Source organism: Lepidochelys kempii, chromosome 19 (genome assembly GCF_965140265.1).
Source record: "Lepidochelys kempii isolate rLepKem1 chromosome 19, rLepKem1.hap2, whole genome shotgun sequence".
Lineage (NCBI taxonomy): Eukaryota > Metazoa > Chordata > Testudines > Cheloniidae > Lepidochelys > Lepidochelys kempii.
Window position 1 is genome coordinate 5,841,306 of NC_133274.1, and position 22,639 is coordinate 5,863,944.

At 58.8% G+C, this 22,639-nt stretch overlaps 1 protein-coding gene and 1 long non-coding RNA gene across 2 annotated transcripts in view; one reads left to right on the top strand and one right to left on the bottom strand.

The window, feature by feature from the left end:
- The window catches only part of COL16A1 (collagen type XVI alpha 1 chain), a 90,828-nt gene that overhangs the window by 14,369 nt on the left and 53,820 nt on the right, over positions 1–22,639 (bottom strand). The window contains exons 34-57 of the mRNA XM_073317249.1: positions 22,490–22,543; positions 22,361–22,402; positions 21,464–21,499; positions 18,925–18,978; positions 17,485–17,553; positions 16,618–16,671; positions 14,360–14,386; positions 13,715–13,780; positions 13,452–13,505; positions 13,282–13,335; positions 11,758–11,811; positions 11,459–11,503; positions 10,877–10,993; positions 10,059–10,094; positions 9,551–9,637; positions 8,909–8,953; positions 8,208–8,252; positions 5,758–5,811; positions 5,232–5,285; positions 3,381–3,434; positions 2,656–2,700; positions 2,346–2,399; positions 1,632–1,667; positions 706–768 (exon numbers count right to left, since the gene is read on the bottom strand). Coding sequence (XP_073173350.1) covers positions 706–768; positions 1,632–1,667; positions 2,346–2,399; positions 2,656–2,700; positions 3,381–3,434; positions 5,232–5,285; positions 5,758–5,811; positions 8,208–8,252; positions 8,909–8,953; positions 9,551–9,637; positions 10,059–10,094; positions 10,877–10,993; positions 11,459–11,503; positions 11,758–11,811; positions 13,282–13,335; positions 13,452–13,505; positions 13,715–13,780; positions 14,360–14,386; positions 16,618–16,671; positions 17,485–17,553; positions 18,925–18,978; positions 21,464–21,499; positions 22,361–22,402; positions 22,490–22,543 — 1,299 coding nt within the window. The remainder of the gene's footprint in view (positions 1–705; positions 769–1,631; positions 1,668–2,345; positions 2,400–2,655; positions 2,701–3,380; positions 3,435–5,231; positions 5,286–5,757; positions 5,812–8,207; positions 8,253–8,908; positions 8,954–9,550; positions 9,638–10,058; positions 10,095–10,876; positions 10,994–11,458; positions 11,504–11,757; positions 11,812–13,281; positions 13,336–13,451; positions 13,506–13,714; positions 13,781–14,359; positions 14,387–16,617; positions 16,672–17,484; positions 17,554–18,924; positions 18,979–21,463; positions 21,500–22,360; positions 22,403–22,489; positions 22,544–22,639) is intronic.
- Positions 5,171–15,552, top strand: LOC140900275 (uncharacterized). The gene is made up of 3 exons (XR_012155603.1): positions 5,171–5,526; positions 9,571–9,887; positions 14,393–15,552. It is a non-coding gene; the product is annotated as an uncharacterized lncRNA (long non-coding RNA).

The window sequence follows — 22,639 nt, forward strand, 5'->3', positions numbered from 1 at the left end:
CTTTGCTCCAAACACCGTCCTTCCCCATTCCAAGCCCCCTGGCCCTGGAAGGGTTTGCAGTTCACACGAGCTTCTCGCCGAGCTGTTCCTGGGCTGTGCCAAAAATCACAATCCCATGACCTCAGCCACCTGGATCCAAACTGTGTATCTGAAACCAAGCGGCTCGCTGAAGATGGAATCTGGCCTATTCCCCGCTCCATCCTGGGCTCCTTGAGAGCCTGCCTTCCTCACGGTGGCCAGCAGGTGTCAACAGAGCCCTGAGAATGACAAAGGGGCTCTCTCCCCCCAGCCTAGGCTGCGGGGAGGGGGTGGGCGCTAGCTGCTTGTGCCTCTTCGGAAGTGGTGGGCTCATTACAGGGATCTAGAAACAGGCCCCTGGAGAGGGACCAGCGCTGGCCCTGGATGGGATCCACTCGGTATAGGCCCTGCAGGACCAGCCCAGCCGTGGGAGCGCAGCCGGCTTGGAAACACTGGACTGCACTCCTCAAAAGCTCCCGCGCTGACACAGCAATGCAGGGAAAGCTCCTCCGGTCTGAGAACATGCCCGAGCGGAGCCCGGAGCCCCAAACCCTGCCAGCGGCAGGCACCTCTCTCCAGGCCTGCGATGCCCCCTCTGGCAAGGATCTCCTTCAATCACGAGGCAAAGAGAAGCCCCTCGCTCTTGGGATGTCCAGCACCACAGCCTGCCCGCCTTGCAGCACTCACCTTCTCTGCTGCGGGCCCTGGCAGCCCGGCCGGTCCGGCTTTCCCTGGGAAACCAGGAGGGCCCTAAAACGACAAGAGTTTTGCACTCTTTGAAGGGCTATTCAAGTCGCCCTGCAGCAGGGTCTGTAATGAAATGAGCCAGGCGGGAGGCTGACTCAGAAAGAGCCTCCAGCCCCAGCTGTCTGTTACAGACCCCTCTGGTGCACTCAGGCGCTATTCCTACTACGGCCCTGTAAGTGGGTGTGGGGGAGGGGGCTGACAAGGTGCATCCACAGCTCCCAGAGGTGCGGTGTCTGCCGGCCGTGCTGAGCCCGGCTAGCCCAGGGCGCGGTCTGTGCTAACTCTGCTTGGCAGCTGTCACTGAACACGCTGGTAGCTAGGGTAGTTCTGCTCCTTCCGTGGACGGGGCTAGTGATGATTGAAATTTAAGACAGAAGAAAACTCCTTTGGCCCAAGAGCCTCTCTCCCTGGGCTTCCGCCCTGCCTGTTCTCAGCTCCGATAACAAGGCTCCATCCCCTAACAAATGTACAGACAAAGCTCCCCCCACCCCCGCTTGATTCCTGGCTGCAACCTGCAATCCCCCTGATAATCAGACAAAGAAAGTTTGGTGCCTTTATTGTCTCATAAAGTGTGCCCAAGAAATAATCCCCACGGATCCCCCTGCTCGCTCACTCTGCCTCTGCAAAGCCAGCACTGCTCAGCGCCCTCCGCTTTCCAACCCTTATGATTTGCATACCACGCCCCCATAATGCTCTGTTACGGCTCCCTGAGCTTGTCATGATCTCCATGAGCACCTTTGCCCAAGTGGGTGGCAAGTGAACCCCTCTTAAGGGAACACCTCTCCTCTTCTCCGTCTCCTCTGCCAGGCTAAACATGTATGAACTGTGTCCCCCAGTGCTTGAAACTTCCCTCAGGATGTACTTACGGCTGGCCCTGGGAAGCCTGGTTGCCCCTGAAATCCCTGTGAATACAGCAAAAGATCACAGTCATTGGTTTACAGCGCGCCTTTGCTCAAGGGACCAGCCAAGGGGCTAGCTAAAGTCAGCCCCCCTGGCCGAGGCAGCTGCCGTGTGAGATCCTCCAGAGTAGAGGGGTTGATTCCCTGTGGGATCTGGGGTCCCCAGGGCAGCGTTTGCAGCATCCATCCAACTCCCTCTTGGAATGGATCCTGCATCTGCTTCACAGCAGAGCCCGCAGCACCGTGCATGCTGTTGGACAGGCAGGGTGGGCAGCCAAGCTGGTGCCTTGCAGCCTTCCCCCAAAGCAGAGATCTGCTAGTGCAGAGAGCCCTGGGAACAAGGCTCCGTGCAGCGGCATGGTCTCAAAGCTCCTGGTGGCTTAGCGAGGCTGCAGGCCTAGGAACCTAGCCGCCATCTGGGCACCTTGCGGTCATCTCATGGGGTTCCTCCACTTGCTTTGGTGCAGGGCTTCTTCAGCCACAGCCAGATCACAGGGCAAGGAAACCAACCGGGCTGAGGAGGGGTGGGGAATGAGGAGCCCCGGTCTACTCCAAGGGGCAGTGCCCACAAAGCAGGGGCAGCCGTGCCAACATCTCCCTCCCAGAAGCTTTGGAGCGGACAGTGCCAACGAGTCCTCCCTCCAGGGAGGGGAAGGGGCGGAGGAAGCCGGAGGGTCTCACCTGATCTCCTTTCTCCCCAGAGTTGCCCTGGGCTCCGCGCTCTCCTCTTGGACCCTGGTGCAGGGACGGAACAGAACAGAAGGGCTGTAATTTCTGTGCCGCTCTTACTCCCGAGACAGACAGGAGAGCTGGGACCAGCCCAACCAGACATCCAGTGCCTCTTCCTTCGCAACATTCCCGAGCACCCTCTTCCCTCCCTGCCCTTCAGCCAAGTGCCGATCCAGCATGGGCGCAATCCAGAGGCTCCAATGGGGGCAGGACAGGGCCCTTTAAAGCAGTTTTAACAGACAGATCTTAGCTGTGAACTCACCGCTGGCCCCGTAGGACCTGGGACGCCACTGGAACCAGGGGGGCCCTGGGGAGACACCAAGGGAACAGGAATCAGCTGTGCTGCCCGGGGGGAAGGGGGATACTTACTGCATCACCGGCGAGCCTGCTGGCAGCAGCCCTGGCTTTCGCTGAGGGTCCGGAGGGCGGCTCGGCTCAGCTCTGGCCCCTTTGATGGGTCCCAGTGACCCAGCATCCTGTGAGCTCCTGCAGGTGCAGCCATGAGGCTGCGTGGTGAGATGTGGTGTCGGCACCATTAACCTGGATTATTTCTATCGGGGTAGCACCCAGATGCCCCAGCAGGATCCAGGCCCCAGTGCTCCCACCCCCTGCTGCTGCCTTGCTTCCCCCCAGGGAAAGCCAGGGACCCATTCCGGGAGATGAGCGATGAACTTACGTTGTGCAGGCCTGTGGCTCGACAGGGCCACATAGCCCATTGTGTCTTGGGCTGCCGCCCGCCCAGCCGCCCACCCCGATCCAAGGGGCTGTGTGTGCCCAGTCTCCCTGCTGCATGTTCTCAGACATAGCCTTATCGTGACGGGGTTAGATGCCCCATGGAAGCAAATACAACCCAGCAGCACCCCCAAGCCCAGCCACCAGGCTCCTCTCCTAGCTTGGGGGATGGATTCCCTTCACCCCCAGCAAATGGCGAGCGGCAAATGGCCCCGGGGCATCGAGCTGGCACAGGGTCAGGTCCGTGGCACTTACTGATTCCCCTTTCTCTCCGGGTGGTCCCAAGTAGCCTCGTTCTCCTTTGATGCCCTGGGTAAGAAGGGGGTGGGGGAAATGAGATGAGCTTTGCACAGCAACTGCTGGGGCTGGGGAAACCCACTGAGCTCGGCAGGGGCTGGGAACCAGTGGGGAGATAGCTGACGGTGGAAGATGGGAGCCATCTTGGAGGTGGCTAACAGGTGGGCCTGTGGGAACTTCCTCTGCTAACTGCACCTCACCCGTGCCTCTTTCTTGGCAAGGGTGTGGCAAGTTCTAGTGACCCCCAGGGACCGTGACCCCCAGGCTCACCTTCCAGATCAGCACAGCAGAGTCCCTCCCCTCTGCACCGCTTGATCCTACCCTCCTTCCCAACACGGCAGTCCGGCTTGGCCTGGCAGGCTGTGCTTGGCTGTGCTCTGCTATCTTGCCACCCCGCCTGGGGTCTCCACTCCCAGCTGCATGTATCGCCCAGGCCCCCCTGCTCTCAGCATCATTGGGATCACTGGGCCTACGAATTTACCCTGTTTGTGAGCTAGGCTGGAGAAAGCCAGTGAAAGTGCACCAAATGTCACAATCCCCAATAACAACAAATGCTGACAGGAAGAAGGTGCAAAAGCTAGACAGACTGAACTGGTCCAAACAAAGAGAACTCAAGGACTGTGTTATAATCACTCCTGTGATTATAACACAGTCCTTGAGTTCTCTTTGTGGTAAACAAGACAAGTGTGGGTCCGGAAATCAATGGACTAAAATTGGTGTCAAAAGCAAGGTCTAACTGGTAGACAAAATAATGAGGGGACGGGCTATTCCAGCCACCCCTTCTGGGTCCTTACAGAGAGATTTTGGGAAGAAAAATTGGATCCGGGAGCAAGCTGCACCCGCCCCCCCTCCTGGGACCCTGGACCTTTGGCACTGCAATCCTGACCAGACTGGGCCAGAGAGGGACCCAGCCGACATCGCCACCTCCACTGGCTCGCTCCTGAACACCACGTGGGGTGTGACACTTTGGGCTTGTCTACAGTGGAAACTTGCGTTGGCAAAGCTACGCCAGTGAAGTGTTTCTGAAGATGCTCCCAGCTGACAAGAGGAGCCTCTGTCTGCGCCAGCAATCAGGTCGGGAGAACTATGTTGCTCGGGGGGGTTCGGATTATTCACAGCCTGAGCGACCGAAGTCATTCTGTAGTGTAGACCAGTGCTAAGTCACCCACCACCCGTGTGTCCTTTGCCTTCCCCACCTAAATCCCGCCTTCTCTTTCCTATCCCTCTCCTTTTGCCTTCTGTCTAATCAGCGTCGGCCTTAGCTGGCCAAGACTCTATATATTGCAAGACGGCTATAAGCCTGCAGCCAGGAAGAGGCAGCTCAAAGCGATGCCCTAAACAGCCCGATGCTGGGACACGCTTGCCAGGGCTCGGCGAGGCTGATAGACTGTGTCACATGCCTGTGAGTTTCCAGCAGGGAGGTTGCAAGCGAGAGTCAACACCGGAGCCCAAAGCTGGATTTTCTATCGGTGCTTTTCTCTCTCCCCTCCTGTGTGTCTTTTGTTTTGTCGTCTAGGAAACGGGCTCAGGCTTTAATAGGAGCAGCAACCCAACCGCTCCAGCTTGTCGTCCCCCCCAGAGCAGAGTTCGTAGCTCTGATGCTATCTAAGAGACACGGGGGATTTTCCTTCTAAACACTCGCTCCAGCTAAAGGGAACAAGTAACTCGCCTTCCTCCTTTGCTGTATCTTTAAGGCAAGGTGCTCGCAGGCTGCGGACTCTGTGTACCAAACCCCGAGCCGTGTTCAACTCTGGTGGACAGTGAGTGGGCTACCTTAATCCCCGTGTATCTAAATACAACGGTACTCACGTGCAGCCCGGGGGGGCCCATTGCACCAGGGTATCCGGGTTGACCGGGAGGGCCCTGAAGAGAACAACATGGGATCAGACATGCCAGGCTCAAGGGCTAAGCACCCGTGCTGACGGCTTCTCCCAGCTGCTGGGTTCCTGCACCCCATGGTATGCACCGGTGCCTCTTTCTGCTGGGCCAGCCTGGTGCGCACGGATGTAAACCACCTGCTAATGGGTTGGTCTGGCAAGTAAATGTGCCTGGCCCCCACTGCTGAGGGGCACCTGGCCCACCGAGCTGGGGACAGCCAGCCAAGGTAGGTCCCTCTGGGGCAGAGCTGGGATCATTAGTATGCCCAGAACCTGGGGCTGCAGGACTTGAGCTTCCACCTCTGTCCATGTCGCAGCCCCTCTGAACCGAGGCATCGTCTCCCCCTCAGACAGTGATGGGGGGGCTTCTCCAGCAGGAAACTAGCATCCTGCTAGCCCCTCTCCCCCACGGGGCAGCAAAACCCACTGGGGAGGTAACAGCCAGGTCTATCTCTCACCAGTTCCCCTTTCGCGCCGGTGAGCCCAGTTGGTCCACGCTCGCCCTGGAGACCCTTTGGAGAGAAAACATGAAGTTCTGCCAGGCATTTCTACCCTGAGCCCTGTTCCCACCCTGCTGGTGGCAGGGCCGAAGAGGGTGGGATGGTGCCGTCAGACACGAGCACAGCTCCCGCCCCCGGAGCCGGGCGCTTCAGTTCACACACCCTCCGTTGCCACCGGAGGCTCGCAGGGCTATCGGCACTGTGAAAACTTGTCCTGCCACCTAGCCGCAGGCCTGGCTTTTCCAGAGCTGGCCCCTCTGCCAGGGAGCCTCGGAATATTGCCACCCCGCTAGCTTGCTCCAGCACTTGGTAGGCCAAGGGGCAGCATCTGCATTTGTCTGAAGGCACAAAGGCCAGAGGAGCCTAGAGAAAGCCGGGTTGAAGATGAGCCCCACCCTGCACCTCAGCAGGCATCTCGTCCATGGGGCTCAAAGGGTTGGATCCCCAGTCGGGGTGGATCAGCCCAGCTCCGTCACCTTCAGGAGAACCCTGTCAATTTGCAGCAACTGGGGACCTGGCCCTAGCGACGTCCGCGCGCATGGCTGGGTAGACACACCCTGGCTGGGAGAGAGGGGCTTACCTGGCCCATCTCCAAAGGAACAGAGGCAACCGTCTTGGATGCTGCGATTCCTGAAACCCCCCACTGGCCCCTCACCCCAAACGCTCCTCCCAAACGTGACCTCCCAGCACAGGCCGGCGCCGACTGGCCGACACGCTGGAAGGCAGATCCTCAGCAGCCCTGGTTTCTGGAGAGGGTGCTTTGGACCATGATGGACGGGTGCTGCACATCCCTTCAGAAGGCAGGGACTTGGGGCTAGCAGGGAGCACTAAGCTGGGCAGGGAAAGTCTTGCCCCACAGATGGCTCATCGTTGTGTGTAGCCCAGGAGTGGAAGCTAAAGCTGCCCACTCCCTGGGACCTCGTTCACACCCAAGGACTCCCAGTCTCCTTTCCCCTCCCGCCACATCCCCAAGTGAAGCACACGAGCGTGTGCACAGGACGGGATGTGCCACCCCCAGCACGCGGGAAACAGACACGAAACGCACATGAGTTCTCGCTGGGCGTGCCGAGGCGTGACTGACAGGTGAAGCTACAGAGTGGGAGGGGCTAAGGAGGTAACACCCAGGCCCCGCCCCTGGTCCCTACAATTTCCAAATGAACCTGGGTGGGGATCGACATAGCAACAAGGAGCGACTAGGATGGGGGTTAGTTTCGGTTACATGGCACCTGCGTGGTGGAAAGTGATGCTGTTTCGTAGGACACACCGGTGAGGACGTGAACGCTGCATAGCAATCACACAAACAGACCGTGGGGTTACTGTGACATTAGTGGAAGATGCCAGATATGAGATTAGGACATTAATGACGTGGGGATGAGTCCTGTGAGAAAAACCACAATTCAGGCACCATCTCCCTTGCCTGGTAACTGAATCTCTGCAGGGGTTTGGGGCGTGGGGCAGAGGGCAGGACTGGGGCTCTGCTGACAAAGACCCTGCGCACTCAGCTGGGCGCTGAGGCAGGAGGAAGAGGAGACGAGAGAGAGAATGAAGAGAAAGGAGGGGAAAAGTGGAATTGATTCAATTTTTTTCTCGACTGAGTCTTACTTTCGCACAGTGGGGCCCTGGACCAGACTGGCCAGCGTGTGGCAGCGGGCTCCACCCAGCCATTTAGGCTGCACGTTCACACCCTGGCTTACTGTGCACTGTCTCTGTGCGGACAAGCCCTGGGTCAGAGCAGCTCCGTTGGAGTGACACCAGGTTTTCATGTGGATTGAGGAGCAGCTCCAAGCCCCAGCAGAGCTCAAAGGCCCCATTGTGCTGGGTGCTGCACAGACAAACAGCGAGGGACAGTCCCAGCCCCAAGGAGCTCACCACTGAAGCAGCCAAAGGGCGGGGGCGGGGGGAGAGAAAGGAAGAATCACGCCCATTTTACAGATGGGGAACTGAGGCTCAGAGAGATTCCAAGGTCACCCAGGGGGTCTGGGGCAGAGCCAGGAAAGGAACACAGGGCTCCCAAGTCCCAAGCCAGTTGCCTTAGCCACAAGGCCAGATTTACACCGGCTGAGAAGCTGGCTCCACTGAGTTCAATGGAGTTACTCCTGATTTACTCCCATGTAAACGAGAGGATAATCAGGCCCACTGAGAGGGAGATGAGAGGCAAGGAAAGGAGAGATGGGGACAGGAAGGATGCAGAGGGGATAAGAGGCCACTGCGGCAGGGCAGGAGATTAACCAGGGTGAGGCTCTTCCTCCTGGGGTCTGGAGAAGTCTCAACCTCGGGGAACCGGTGTGCATGGGGCCTGGCTGGGTGATCAGGCATAGAGCCTAGAGGAGAGGAATGGAGAGGGACAAAGCCAAACAAGCGTCAGCAACAAAGGACCGCACAGAGCACGTGCAGTGCTGGATTCTTACAGGCAATCCGGGTGCGCCAGGCGTTCCAGGAAAACCTGGAGGGCCCTAAGGGAAGAAACAGTATGATCACACCTTGGAAATCACATTCAGGAGGCTGACGGGGCTGGGCCTGGGGCTGGTGGGGACAGGACGCTCGGCAGGGAAGCTGAGGGGCTGGGTTTTCCGACACCGGCTTGTTTCAGACTCTGGTTCCGAGCAGGATCTCTCCTCTTCTGGTCTCCAGAACAGCTCTGCAGACTTACCCATACTTCACCGCCAATGGCATCTTTGCTCCCATCTAGAGAAGGCAGCTCAGTCCAGAAGCACTTACCCGCCTCCATCCCTCACCGTGGCCTTATGGCTGGCCTGGGATTCGCCGCTGGGTTGGCAGAACGCATGGCCACTCTGCCGCGCTCAGCCATTCCCAGCCCAGGCTCTCGGGGGAAAATCTAGGCTTGCTTGGCCATTGACTGCCATGGGGCCAGGATTTCAGCCTGGGATTTTCTGAGAGGCCGTAGCATGGCAGGGAGTCCCCATTGCACAGCAATCTGTCGTCCTAGGGCTCACCGCCCCAACACAGGCGATGGCAACCCCGAGGGAGCGACAGATAACTGTCCCATCCAGAGCAGGACGGTGCCAGGAAGGGGCAGCACCCCGCCCTACATACAATGAGCAGGACAACTCCAAGTCTACAGAGTATTCTCTTTGCAAGGGTTACTTACAGTCGGTCCAGGGGGCCCTGGAGATCCTCTCATCCCTGGTGGGCCCTGCAAAGAGACCAGCACAGAGTGAGATGCTTGAGACAGGAGCCGTAAAGCAGAGCATCACGCCTGGCCATTGCAATGGGTGTGTGAGGTCAAGACGGAGCCCACTGGGGAGTGTGTACGACAACTCCCTTCTGTGCCTGAGCCTCAGAGATTGGGAGTCTACTACAGCCACCAGCTCATGCTGGTAGGTCGGGAGCTTCTCCAGTTCAATCCCCGTCACAAATTCACAGAAGGAGCAGGTGGAGACCCCAGCGACTGCCGTCATGAGACGGGAAATCCAGAACGGAGCAAAGAGGTAGGCTGAACGGAGCCGGTTCCCACTGACTTCAGCACAGTTCGCCTCCAGGACCTGGAGTTCAGTGGGCTGGGGCTGGCTCTGGCCTGGGGGTTTCAGGCCATGCTGCAAGACTTGCCCTGTGCCCCAGGCTCTCCCTGGGGGGAGGCGGCAAGGGGCGGGAGGGAGGCGATGCTGGTGGGGGAGGGTATCTAAGGGCCATGCCGTGGGGATGGAAATCTCAATCAGTCGCTAGAAATGTCACCCATGAACTGCAGTTCTCAGGGGGCCAAAGACGGGGAGTTGGAAAATGCTGAACGTACCTGTTCCCCCCTCTCTCCAGGTAAGCCCGGGATCCCCGGCAGCCCAGGGTCTCCAACACAGTCACCGTCGCTCTCTGCTTGGTCACCCTGGCGGGGAAGACGAAACCCATTTCAGGAGATGCTTCTGATCAATCCCCCCCTTCCCAGGCTGTGGAACTCAGCCAGCCACCCAGCAGAACCAAGCCAACATGTTCCTGCCTGTCACATGCAGAGAGTGGAGGCTGGCACCTAGAAAACCCTGTCTGCCCCAGCGGGCTGTAAAACTGCCCTGGAGCCCCGCCGTGCTCGGGGAACCGCTGTCCGAGGAACGTGGCTGCCCTGCGTGTGCTCTGAGCAGGTGAGTCCCCCATGCTGAGTGCTCGCTAGTCCCAACGCCCTGTCGCTAGACAGCCCAGGTATGGATTCATCTAGCGGGGCTCTCAGGTCACCAGGGAGCAGAGCAGAGTCTCCTGCCCAGGCCCCCTCAGCCCTCCCGTGACCAGCTCCGAGTTCGCGGGGCTCTACTCACCCGGGGCTCCTCCGCTCTCGGGAACTGAGCGAAGCACTGAAAGAGGAAGAGACGCAGAGAGTTTATCCCTGCTGGGTTTTGCTCCACGTTCCTGCCTCAGCTGGGGAAGAGGAGCTGTGGGGCTGGCCGTGTCCCCGGTGGAGGCATGGAGAAAAGGGATCAGCATCTTCCAATCACCTGGGGGGGGGGGCCTGCCAAGTGTTGGGGACTCCCAGCCTGCCCCACCTTGGAGGATTGGGCCCATACAGCACAGACCCAGTTTCCACAGTGCAGGGTAACCCCCACCCCCAACACCCACACTCCTTCAGAGACTCCATTGCCTTGTGCCCCCAGCGACCAAGCGAGCCAAGGGTTGGCATCAGTGACCGCCATTCAGATTGCGTGCCCGCGTTGCACTGAGGATGGCAGAATGGGCAGCCCCAGGGAGAACGGGGTGTGCAAGGGGGCCTGAACCAGGAGCTGCACAAGGCCGGGAGTAGGCGAGGTGGTACCAGGTGCAGGCAGGGATTATGCACCCGGGCATGTCCCTGCGTTGGGCAGGTGTTTATCTGCACAAGGGGGAGCTTAAGGACAGATGTACCAGTGTGGCCAGGAGACACGTGTGTACACGTGTGTGTGGGGCCATGCCGCTGGATGTGCGGAGCTGGGCATCCACGGGGTAGGGCCGTTATGCTAGTGGATGTGTGAGTGCTCGGGGGTGTACTGCACACCAGGACATGGCTGCCATTGAGGCAAGGAGCTTCCCCTGTGTTTGAGTCCCCCCGGACGGTGGCTAATTGCCAAGTACCCGCCGCAGGAGGTGGGGGTTGGGGACTCACCCGCGCGCAGTTGTCTACGCCGGGGGCACCAGGCATGCCCTGGTCACCCTTCTCCCCTTTGACTCCGCTGGGCGTGTGGGAGCCAGTCTGCACCTGGGCACAATCCCCGCAGATGTTCTAGCAAGAGAGGGGGAGAGCAGGGATTGCACGAGGCGGGATCTGCCCAGCGGCCACCTGGGACACGCTGGCTCAGTGCATTGTCTATTGTTTGCATCACGATGGGGCCAACAGGGCCCAGCCGGAGATTGGGGCCCCATGGTGCTAGGCGCTGCACAGGCAGAGCGATCCAGCAGCCCTGCCCCGTGGAGCTTATGAAGATGGGATTGTGTCACCCTCTAGTGACCAGCCCGTGTGACTACAACAGCCTCCTACTCAGCAGATGCAGTCTCTGGATCAGAGCAGGCTCCCTCGGGCTCCGACAGGGCCCGGCGCCAGATGCTACAGGAAGAGGTCCAACCACCTGTCTAGGGGCCAATGGTGCGGTAACCTGCTCCCTAGCCCCTGTCAGCTAGAGGCTGGCTCAGGCCCGGACATGCCCCCGCCCCCGCAGCTAGAGTTGCCTCTGCTCCTTAGCGCGCTTACCTTGAGCACCTCGATGTTCCTCTCGGCTACGACAGAGAGCGGCCCCTGCAACAGACACACACAGAAAGAGAGGGCAAACCCCTGGAAACCGGCCCCTTTATCGCCGGAGGCTCGTCTTGCTCAGGGCGACCGCCAAAGCAATGGAAAGCATGATGGGTAACAGGCTGTACGTTAACATGTGCTTTGCCCGGGAGGACTTGGGCACTTGGGAAATAACTCGGCAACAGCTACCGGCGGAAGAGAGCTAAGCACACACCTAGGGCAGGCGGCAACACGGACACATCAGCTCCTATACCTACCACATCTCCTGCTGGCCCAGGCAGTCCTGGCAAACCATTGTGTCCTGGGAAGCCCTAAAGCCAAGGAGAGAGCTTGAATATTCAAATCCTTCTGCACAGCCTTCTCCTGACACCCTGCTGCCTTCTCCCACTCGCATTCTCTCTCTTCTTTCCTCTCCACCTAGCGCTGCTCTTGTAAGGTTCTGGGGCCCAAACTTGGTTCTGCCTTAAAGGCGCTCTGATCTGATACCACTAACACTCAGCTCTTTGCATCTGTAGGTCTCAAAGAGCTTTACCAAGGAAGGGTGGTGTCATTCTCCTTGTTTTTACAGATGGGGAAACTGAGGCACAGAAAAGGGACAGTGATGTGGCCAAGGTCACACAGCTGCTCAGCGGCAGGGCTGGGAATAGAACCCAGGTCTCCTAACTCCCCACCCAGGGCTGTAGCCTCTAGACCTCACTGTGGAGGGGGGAGTTTTTCAGAAACTAACCATTCTGGGACAAATACTGTAGGGCTTTATTCTTATTACACACAGTTCTAAAAGGCCCATCCCTGAAGCCTCAGGGCCCTTCTGAGGCAAAACCCTCACTGACTTTAAAGGGATCGGTGCCTGAGTAGGGACTGAAATCTGCAGGACTGGGGGCGGTTTTTAAAATGTACCATTTCTCGGTCAAGAAATAATACTCTTTTTCTGTGGGACCTACAAAATTGCTTGGTGCTTCCCCCGTCCGCTGGCTAGGCCACAGCACTGCACTAAGATGCTGTTCCCTGAGCTGGACTCATGCCGGTAGCACCAACAAAAACGTTTAGGCAAGACCACGGTGCTACATCCATGGCTGGGGATCCCTCGTCGATTGCAGCTCCAATCCAAGGGACAGGGAATAGTCTCTTTAACGCTGAAGATGTTTACACAGAAGAGGGCAAGGTCTCCCTTAGGCTGGGAAGCTGCGAAATACCAGTCGCCAGACGGTTACAGAGACTCAGCTCCCCTCTGAGTTGGGTGGAGGCTATCTTGGGCCTCTTGGGGTTGGCTCAGCCAGGCAGCGCAGCACACGGCATTACTTTTAACTGCTGACAATGAAACGTCCCGTAAAGGTGCGGCGAGCAGCTCTAGCTGGAGAGCGCTCGGCCAGATTGGCTAACGAGCCTTGGTGTGGGCAGGGGGTCGTTAGTGTTCCCTGGCACCCGCCAAGGCAGGGGTCCCAGAGAGAGACTTGGGGGTTAGGAATAGCCCAAAGGGGCTGGCGGGAGGGTTACAGGACGCCCTGCTGGCTGCTCATGCCCTGATCAGAGCAGCTGCTCGTGGGGTGATGAGTTGAAGCCTGGCAGCTCAGACTCAGAGCTGGGCTCCCCGAGAGTCTAGGGGTGACTGGAGATCATATGCACACACACGTGCATAAGTGCACACACGGCCATGCCTGATCCCACCACAGGCCACTCAAGTTTCACCATTGGCCCCCAAGGGAGCAGGATCGGGGCCTCAACTTGCTCACGGCTGTGTCCTGCAATAGAGAGCCCACCCCAGTCCCTTCTCCCTCACTCACCTGTCTCCCCGGAGCTCCTGGGGGGCCTGGCGGTCCTGGGGCACCTGGTGGACCCTGCAACACCCCAAAACAAAGAGAGAGGGGCCATTAGGGCAGTGCTGGGCGAGCGGCCAGGGGTGGGCGCAGGAGGACGCAGGCTGCCACGCAGACAGAGAGGGAAGCACACACACCTGCGGGCCAGGCTGAGGCTGCCAGGAGGTCCCGATCCACAGTCCTGGGGCTCCCTGCGGGTCCAAGAGAAGGGGAGAGCATTTAGCGAAGGCGAAGCAGTGTCCAGGGCGCAGGTGTCACAGCTCCACTGGCCCAGCCACCGAGGCAGGAAAGCAGCTGGGCAGCAAGGGGAGGGCAGCGCAGGATGCGGGGGCAGGTGGCCTGCCCTAGACCATCACCCAGCTGGAGAAGGAGACCAGGAATAGGCAGACTCAGGGCTTACCGGCATCCCTGAGTAGTTGGGGTCCACGCGGGGGCCAGGCTGGCAGGTGCATTCGCCGGGGTCCCCCTGAAAACACAAGAACAATCAGCACTGGGAGCCCCTGGCTAGGGCCCAGCAGGGGGCGGGGCGGTCAGAGATGGGAGCCCCCTGGCTAGGGCCCAGCAGGGGGCAGAGCAGTCAGAGCTGGGAGCCCCCTGGATAGGGCCCAGCGGGGGGCAGAGCAGTCAGAGCTGGGAGCCCCCTGGATAGGGCCCAGCGGGGGGCGGGGCGGTCAGAGCTGGGAGCCCCCTGGATAGGGCCCAGCGGGGGGCGGGGCGGTCAGAGCTGGGAGCCCCCTGGTTGAGTCACAAGCGACTGGGGTGTCACTAATGCGCATTGATGCCTTACTGCTTGGTCTCTGCAGTCGGCATGGCAGGGAGGGGACACCCCTACCCTGAAGAGCAAGGGGAAGAGTGCCAGGGCAGGAGAACCCCTTGTCCGTGGCTTAGCTGCAAGACCAAGTGCCCAGCAGTGAGTGGATGCTGAAGGAGGGTCGCGGGTGGCAATCGGCCGCAGCCTCCACTGCAGGCTGTCGGCACAGGCTCAGCCACAAGGGAGGTGACGGGGCCCAGACAGCAATCAGGGATGGAAAGGAAACCAGCTCACCTTCTCACCCCGCACCCCCTTCTCTCCCTGCAGGGAAGAAGCCGAGAGAAACATGTTAGAGGCCAACGTCAAATGGGTCAGGAGCAAGACATTGTGTCGCAGGTTCTGTCTGGGTCCCGGAACCAGAACCGGAGAAGCGCTGGGCAGGGGCTGCATACGCCCATTCAGCCTGGGAACAGCTGTTCACTTCTGCCATGCTTGTGCCCCAACATCCACTGTTCACCAACAATCGTGCAAACAAGTCTGTGTTGGTGTGAGCGGCTACTCTTTGCACAAATATCCAAATTCACAAAAGCATCTGCTATTGGCCTGTCTCCTGTTCCAAAACTTCCAGTCATCCAATCAGAAACAACACCATGGGGCTTAGGCGACCATTCACACACCAGCCCTAACGCACGGCGAACAGGTGGCATGAGACAGTGACAAAGGAACCAACCACTGGGAATAGCCTTTGGTCCAGTCCAGCTCTGCTTGCAGGCCGGAGAAAGGCCTCCATTCATCTCCTAGATTACTCACAATGGATAGCTCACCCGGCTCTGAGCAGAACCCAGACAGCTGGAGGGAATGAGTGTAACAGCTGTTGGACTTCAATAGCGGAAAGGACCACAGCCAAGGCAGGAATCATCTCCCGAAAATTCCACCTCTGTTACTAACCACGCCAGAGAGGACTCAGAGGGAAAGCCTCTAACTCCCATATCCCCTTGGCACTACTTCCAGCTTGTCTCCTTCTGGGCTTCAACCTTTCTAGGGCACCTGCCAGCCAAGTACTTCAAACCACTTTACAAGGGACAGTAACGTACTGTCATCCCCATCCTATAGGCAGGGAGGCAAAGATCGCATACCGTGGGCCTGAGCCGAAGCTCACGGACATCAATGGAAAGATTCCCGTGGACAAGTGAAGAACAGAACCCTGGTCCCCCTGCCTCCCAGCCCCATGTCCCCTGCCCCCTCAATGGGCGGCGTCGCTAATGCCCAAGCTGAAAAGCTAGTGCGGTCTGCTTCACTTTCTCCTGGTCAGTTTCCCTTCCTGGTTTCGCTACCTGTGGGATTCCAGCACCGCGGAGGAGGAGGGGTAAAACAAGAGGGAAAACACCTGGTTTCACCGGCTGAATGAACATTGCTATTCATATCCAAAGGTTATTTTTCTCCCCCTTCTACTTAAATCTAGATTTTGGGGGCCTAACAAGAATAAATCGACAGTGTCTCTTTCACAGCCCCCAAGGCAATGATGGATCAGTTCCCAGTGAAATCCAGAGATGCATGGCACTGGGAGTTGAGCTTTCCTGGGGACCCTCTTTTGTCACTTCCCCAGAGGGTGGGGGGTTGCTGAAGGGCAGTTCTCCGGACCAATCTTCTTTTTATCTGACTTAGGTCCTTATCTGATCCCCCAAGCGCAGCATCTGAGCACCTCACCATCTTTACCGTATTTACCCTCACAACAGCCCCATGAGGTAGGGAGTGCTGTTATCCCCTCTGCAGAGATGGGAAACTGAGGCACAGAGCCAGCAGCAGAGCAGGATTGCCAGGGCATCAGTTCCCGTGGAGGAGAGCTGGTCCAGCAGGGAAATGCAGGGATGGACCCATCCCTCCCCCGCATCAAAAAATCCTTCTCTTTCAGCAAATAAAGCCCCGGTGGGCTGTGGGCAAAGTGATGTGTGAGGGTGATGGACACCAAGGTGATGGAGGTGACATGGAGAGAGAATGGGCTAACGCCATTACCTCGTTTAACAAGGTATCCGTCCACTTCTCTGTCACCGGGGTCGAATCAGAGACAGGGAGCCCTCAGGGTGAGGGGAGGAGCTTGCTCCCGCCTCTCCCGACATGGAGGCCGCCTGCATCAAAGCGCAAAACACTGTCAAAGACGCGGCCCTTCCCAACGGGCCGGATCCTCGGCTGGCATGAATCGGCACATCTCCAGCACGGCCAGCGGAGCCTGGACCACTCGCGCCGGCCCAGGATCTGGCCCGGCGGCCTCTAGCGGCGTCACCAGGCCCGACGTTCCGGGGCGGCACCGTCGCGCCACGACATCACCGGGGCACGGGGGACGCCGTGTCGCAGCGTGGCCGGGGGGAAGGTCGCGTGGGGTGAGGCCTGTCCGCGGGGGAGCGGGAGCAGTGTCAGTCTGCTGTGGCTGCTGCACTGCCTGGTCCCAAGGGAGCGAACACCCGGCGCAGCCCGATTCTAGCCTGGTGGTTTCGGAGAGTCTCCCACCAGCTGGAGAACACCCTCCAGCAGACGCGGGGCTGCATCTTACGTACCATCAGCCCATTGGATCCGGGAACCCCTGGCATTCCCCGCTGCCCTTCGCGGCCCTAGGGGGAGAGCAAAACAGCAGAGATGTGAGGCAGGCGAAGCATCACCCCGGCTTTACAGTTGGGGAAACCGAGGCATGGAGCAACTTGGCCACCTTCCCAGTATTGCTCGACCGATCAGGGAACAGAACCCAGGAGTCCGGCCTCCCTGCCCCTGCTCTGACTAACAGATGCATTCCGGTTAAGAAAGCTCCTTAATAGAAGGCACCGAGGGTCCATAACCAGGTGCAAAACTACGAGTGGCATTGATCCTGCCTGTGTACAGGCACTGCACGGACTGCTCTGTGACTCTTCCATCCAGGCTAGGACTTAGGAAGCCTCCGGGCCGTGACACCAGCCAGCTCAGGCAGGGCCAGTTGGTTTGGGGTCTGGAGGCCCAGGGACAGCCATGGCATCTGCCTGTGTCCAGCAGCCCCAAGAGTGGCTCCCCTTTCTAATGCTTACAGCCAGGTCTGGTCTCTTCTCGCCCCGCACTGAGAGGCCTAAGGTGGTAGCACAGTCCAGCGGGAGGATCTCAGCCCCCCACTGAGCTAGGGGCCTGGAGTGGGTTATGACAGGCTGCTCCCTTTCCTCTCCCATCCTCCACCCAAGCAGCCAGACTCACCACGACATCTGAGGCTCGCTGGCTGGTACCCAGCGTCAGGGAATGTGCCAGAGCCAGGGGCGAGGTGGGGGGCTGTGTGCAAGGGGGTGATTGCTCCGGGTAACACGTTGAGGAGGGCGAGGTCCGGGCACCCACAGGAAGCGACTGTAACATCCCCGAAGCTGCAGAGTTAACAGGGTCCAGTGCTGTGGCAGGTACGGGGTACTTACCGGCGGCCCAGTGATGCTCATCCCCAGAGGTCCGGGAGGACCCACCTCCCCTTTAAGGCCAGGGGATCCCTGTAGGGAAAAAAAAAGAGAGTCACATCTAGGCCAGCCCCAGGGTTGGAGGGAATCTGCTCCTACTGCAGGGGTGGGTTGGAGTCCTCATGGGCCCATGGCACAAGCTGACATGGCTCAAGACCACAAAGTGAAGGCGTGGCCCAGCCCTCCGGGGTCTCCTGGCTTTGACCACTATGCCAGACAGCCCCCCCCCCCCCTTTCCCTGCATCTCCCAGGAACGTCTCCACTGCAGGGGAAGCACCCAGCCACCGCAGCTGACTTGGCACCTGGTGCAGTTGTTAAACCTGCCATGCTAGGAAGGCTTCCGGCCCACGGCGAGAGGAGGGGTCATTCCTGGGATAGAGTGCAAGGCTGTAAAGGGGCAACCTGGCCTGGACAGCCACCAGCAACAACCCTCACCACCAGAGATGGCCCATGGTGCCGCAGGACGCCAGGGTCAGATGCCAAGTGCCTGGCTCAGGGGTCTGAGCGTGCCCTGCACAGAGCTCTGGGGGACACATCATGCCAGGGGATGCTTTCACCCCAGTAGGAGTTAGATTGTCCTCCTGCTTCTGTGTCACTGTTGCCCACCCACAGAACAGTCCCCGCTGGCTCCCTGCTGGGAAGGAGCTTCATTCCCTTGATCTGAGATCATTGTGTTCCTGAGTGCCTCGAGTGCCTACGACCGCGGGGGCATCCGCAGGCAGCACGGCTGGCACTGCAGGGCATCGATGACTGGGCAGCACTAGCTGGTGAGATGCACAATGCCCTGTGTCCTGCATAGGCCCAGGGCTAGCCCAGCAGGGTGGTGCAGCAGGGCTGGACTGCGGAGCATTGGCAGAGCTGGTAGGGGGCCGCAGCAGAGTTGTAGTCCCAGGGCCTTCGGGCTGGGGGCAGCAGGGGGTGAATAATAAGGACACGGCCCCAGTCCTGAACCCCCCCCCCACACCCCGTTCCCAACAGGGCCGGGAGCTGGACTCCAGCAGCCCTGGCTTATCCTGCATGCTAAACCCCGGCTACACCATTGTGTCCGGCCACGCTGCCGCCCGCTGGAGCCTCCTGCCCCATGGCTTTGCCCAGCGCCATTCAGTAGCCACTTGCCTGCGCACGCGTGGAGGATATTGGTGCTAACGGCTGGAGCCTGCATGGCTAATAGCCTGAGCGGGGCTGGCTGGGGGCCAAATCACCATCAGGCAGCACTGCAGGCAGGATGGGCTCCACAGGCAGGGAACCCCTGGCCGGAGCCCCGTCACCCGGCCGGACAGACAACAGCTCCTGGCCGGGGATCTGTCACTGCCAGACTGTAGAACAAATCCAGGACAGCACCACTGCCCCTCAGCCACCCACAGGCACTAGGGGAGAGCTCAGTGCCAGGCTGGGGGCACTCACCTTGGCGCCTTTCTCTCCCACGGCTCCTACCGGCCCTCGAGGTCCAGGGTGTCCCTGGTGGGGGGGCGAAAGACGACAGTCAGCAACTCCCTTTGCTTTCCCTGCTTGAGCCAGGCTCCAGAGTGCCTGACGCCACCCGCTTTAGGAGGAAGAGAGTCTTTGCCTCCCTCTAGTGGCTGGTCCGTGTCATAGGTTAAGGAGTCTACTACTGCTGCCCGCTAACAGGTATTTGCACAGACGACGACGGGAGTTCAGCTGCCAACTCCCGCTGGAATTTGATGAGACATGGACACCCACACGCATCATCTCAGGCGAGCCCGTTAGTTGGCAGCAGCGGTAGACTCGTTAACAGAGTACCTGGCCCAGACTCAGTTCTTACCTCGTGCAGGAGAGGCTCACGCTGTTAGATGTGAAGGGGCATGGTTCAGACCTTGCTAACGGCCCAAGCAGGGTGAGTTTAAGCTTCCCACAGTATTCTTGTCAGCAAGTTAAAGAAGTACGGGCTGGATGAATGCACTATAAGGTGGGTAGAAAGTTGGCTAGATTTTCAGGCTCAACGGGTAGTGATCAATGGCTCCATGTCTAGTTGGCAGCCGGTGTCAAGTGGAGTGCCCCAGGGGTCAGTCCTGGGGCCGGTTTTGTTCAATATCTTCATAAATGATCTGGAGGATGGTGTGGATAGCACTCTCAGCAAATTTGCGTATGATACTAAACTGGGAGGAGTGGTTGATACGCTGGAGGGCAGGGATAGGATACAGAGGGACCTAGACAAATTGGAGGATTGGGCCAAAAGAAATCTGATGAGGTTCAATAAGGAGAAGTGCAGGGTCCTGCACTTAGGACGGAAGAACCCAATGTACAGCTACAGACTAGGGACCGAATGGCTAGGCAGCAGTTCTGCGGAAAAGGACCTAGGGGTGACAGTGGACGAGAAGCTGGATATGAGTCAGCAGTGTGCCCTTGTTGCCAAGAAGGCCAACGGCATTTTGGGATGTATAAGTAGGGGCATAGCGAGCAGATCGAGGGACGTGATCGTCCCCCTCTATTCGACGTTGGTGAGGCCTCATCTGGAGTACTGTGTCCAGTTTTGGGCCCCACACTACAAGAAGGATGTGGATAAATTGGAGAGAGTCCAGCGAAGGGCAACAAAAATGATTAGGGGTCTGGAACACATGACTTATGAGGAGAGGCTGAGGGAACTGGGATTGTTTAGTCTGCAGAAGGGAAGAATGAGAGGGGATTTGATAGCTGCTTTCAACTACCTGAGAGGTGGTTCCAGAGAGGATGGTTCTAGACTATTCTCAGTGGTAGAAGAGGACAGGACAAGGAGTAATGGTCTCAAGTTGCAGTGGGGGAGGTTTAGGTTGGATATTAGGAAAAACTTCTTCACTAGGAGGGTGGTGAAACACTGGAATGCGTTACCTAGGGAGGTGGTAGAATCTCCTTCCTTAGAAGTTTTTAAGGTCAGGCTTGACAAAGCCCTGGCTGGGATGATTTAATTGGGGATTGGTCCTGCTTTGAGCAGAGGGTTGGACTAGATGACCTCCTGAGGTCCCTTCCAACCCTGATATTCTATGATTCCCCAGGCAGACGTCTGTCGGGGCTGAGGGAGGAGCTCAGGACTTGGCCCCGCACATGGGACCCTCAGGCCCGCTCCCCTCTCGAGGGGCTGCAGGTTCTACAGCTCAGGGTTCCTCCAGCAACTCAGCATGTCTCCAAGTGAGCACGACTCTGAGAACATCGTGTCGTGTAGCGACTTGTGTGGCCCCATGTGCACCAGTGCAGCACAATGCTGGGAGACACTGTTGTGCATCGCACGAGTGGTCCAGACTGGCATTGTGCAGTGGAGTGGCATGCAGAGTAACACAGCACTGTGTGACGCTTCCACACCACTGCAGGTGTTGCACAGTGTAACCTGTAGCAGCGTTGTGACGTTACCCAGAGTAGGGTTGTGTAACCTTGGCAACCACACCGTCCTATCTGACGGTACAACGTCAGGTAACACAGCCTGGCGTGACACTGTGCAATGCAGGGCTGTGTCTGGCATCGTGGAACCTTGCACAGCACAACACTGCGTACCAATGTTGTGTGACACCGCACAGCCTCACTGCCCATTGGCACACCGCGCCCCAGCGTGGCAGGGAGAAGGTTTGATAATATATGGGGCATACTGGGAAATTGGCCCCTTTTCAGGACATATAAACACTCAGCGGTGACAAAGCATATCTCAATTATACGACATGCCAGGCAGGATATACGGGGCCACTCCAGGGACCCGAAACAGCAGCAAAACTCTCAGCCTTGGTCATATTTTTAAGTGTCTGCACGATACGGTTTATGCTGCACGTAACAAATCCTCTTCCCAGCCACCCAACTGGCCCCGGACTCCTCTCCCTTTGCAATGGGGGCTGGTCCTTTGAAAGGGATACTTGATGGAAGAGAAGTCTCCACTCTCCATGCCCCCCACCCACGGAGGGACTGGCAGGGGCCTATTTGTCTTGTCAGGACATTGGAGGGGGAGGAATGAAGGCATACTCACAATAGTCCCAGGTGGGCCTGTCTCCCCGGGCTCCCCCTAAAAGACAGAGAGAATTGGTTGAGTCTCACTCTAGCAGTTGGTTCCAGCATGAAGATAGGGGTGCTGATGGGGGGGGCACCAGAAAATAGGGAGGGGGTGGTAGGATGCCACCCTCCCCTCTCCCTTTGCAGGGCAGACGTTATTCAGCACGTCAGGGATCAAGCCGAGCCTGATACTTGACTCTCAGCTCTTTTCCTTCCACTCAGGGTTATCCCTGATTCGGGCCACTGGCCTCAGCTGGGTTGGCATCTCCTCTGCCCACCTCACCCCCAAATGCTTCCCCAGGTTCAATGATGTGGCGCAGCAGCAGAAGCAGAGGGAAACCCACAGCTCCAGATGACCTTCCCAGAAAACACGTGGGACGGGATGAGGCTCTTCTGCAAGGGGGAGGGGGGCTGCAGAGAAGGGTCTTGTGCCCATAGATCGAGAGGGGGCAGCCGAGCAGGGACCTGCGCTGCCTATGTACTGCATTTCAGAAGAAGAGAGACACAGAGGAGCCTGGCCAGCGTGAGGCGCAGGGAGGTGGGTGTGTTTCGAACCAAGCAGGCAGATTAGAAGCGGATCCTGCCATGCATAGGGAGACCGGGGCACTGCCCGAAGAGGAAAGTAATACCAGCCGAGCTTTGCTGGGCCATGGGAGGTGAGCAGCCGCGCTCGCTCAGGGGGTGCTGGAGCCCCGGGGCTCAGGGCTGCTGCGGCAGCCAGGGTGGGAGGTGGTGTGGAACCGCCGGGCAATGCCAGAAACAAGGCGAAAGGCAGGGCTGGAGAGAGCAGGGGCTGTGAGGGAAGGGGCGGCAACATGCTGTTCTTTGGGGGATGGTGCTGACCCTGGGCTACCGGCTCGGTGCTGAGACTCACCTGCGGACCCTGGGCGCCGATCCCGGGGGGGCCTGGCTCGCCCTAGAGAGACCACAGACGCCGGTGAATGGAACAGCCCCAGCCTTCGGCAATCCCCATATGACAAAGCCCACTTCTGCCCTCACTCACCTGCAGCCCCTTCAGACCAGGGGGCCCCTGAATCCCAGGGAGTCCAGGTTTACCCTAAAAAACACCCGCCCCATAGAACCGTTAGACCAGGTCATTCAGCAGGCAGCGGACGTCTCTTTGATCAGGGACATCGCCGGTGTGGGGGGTGAG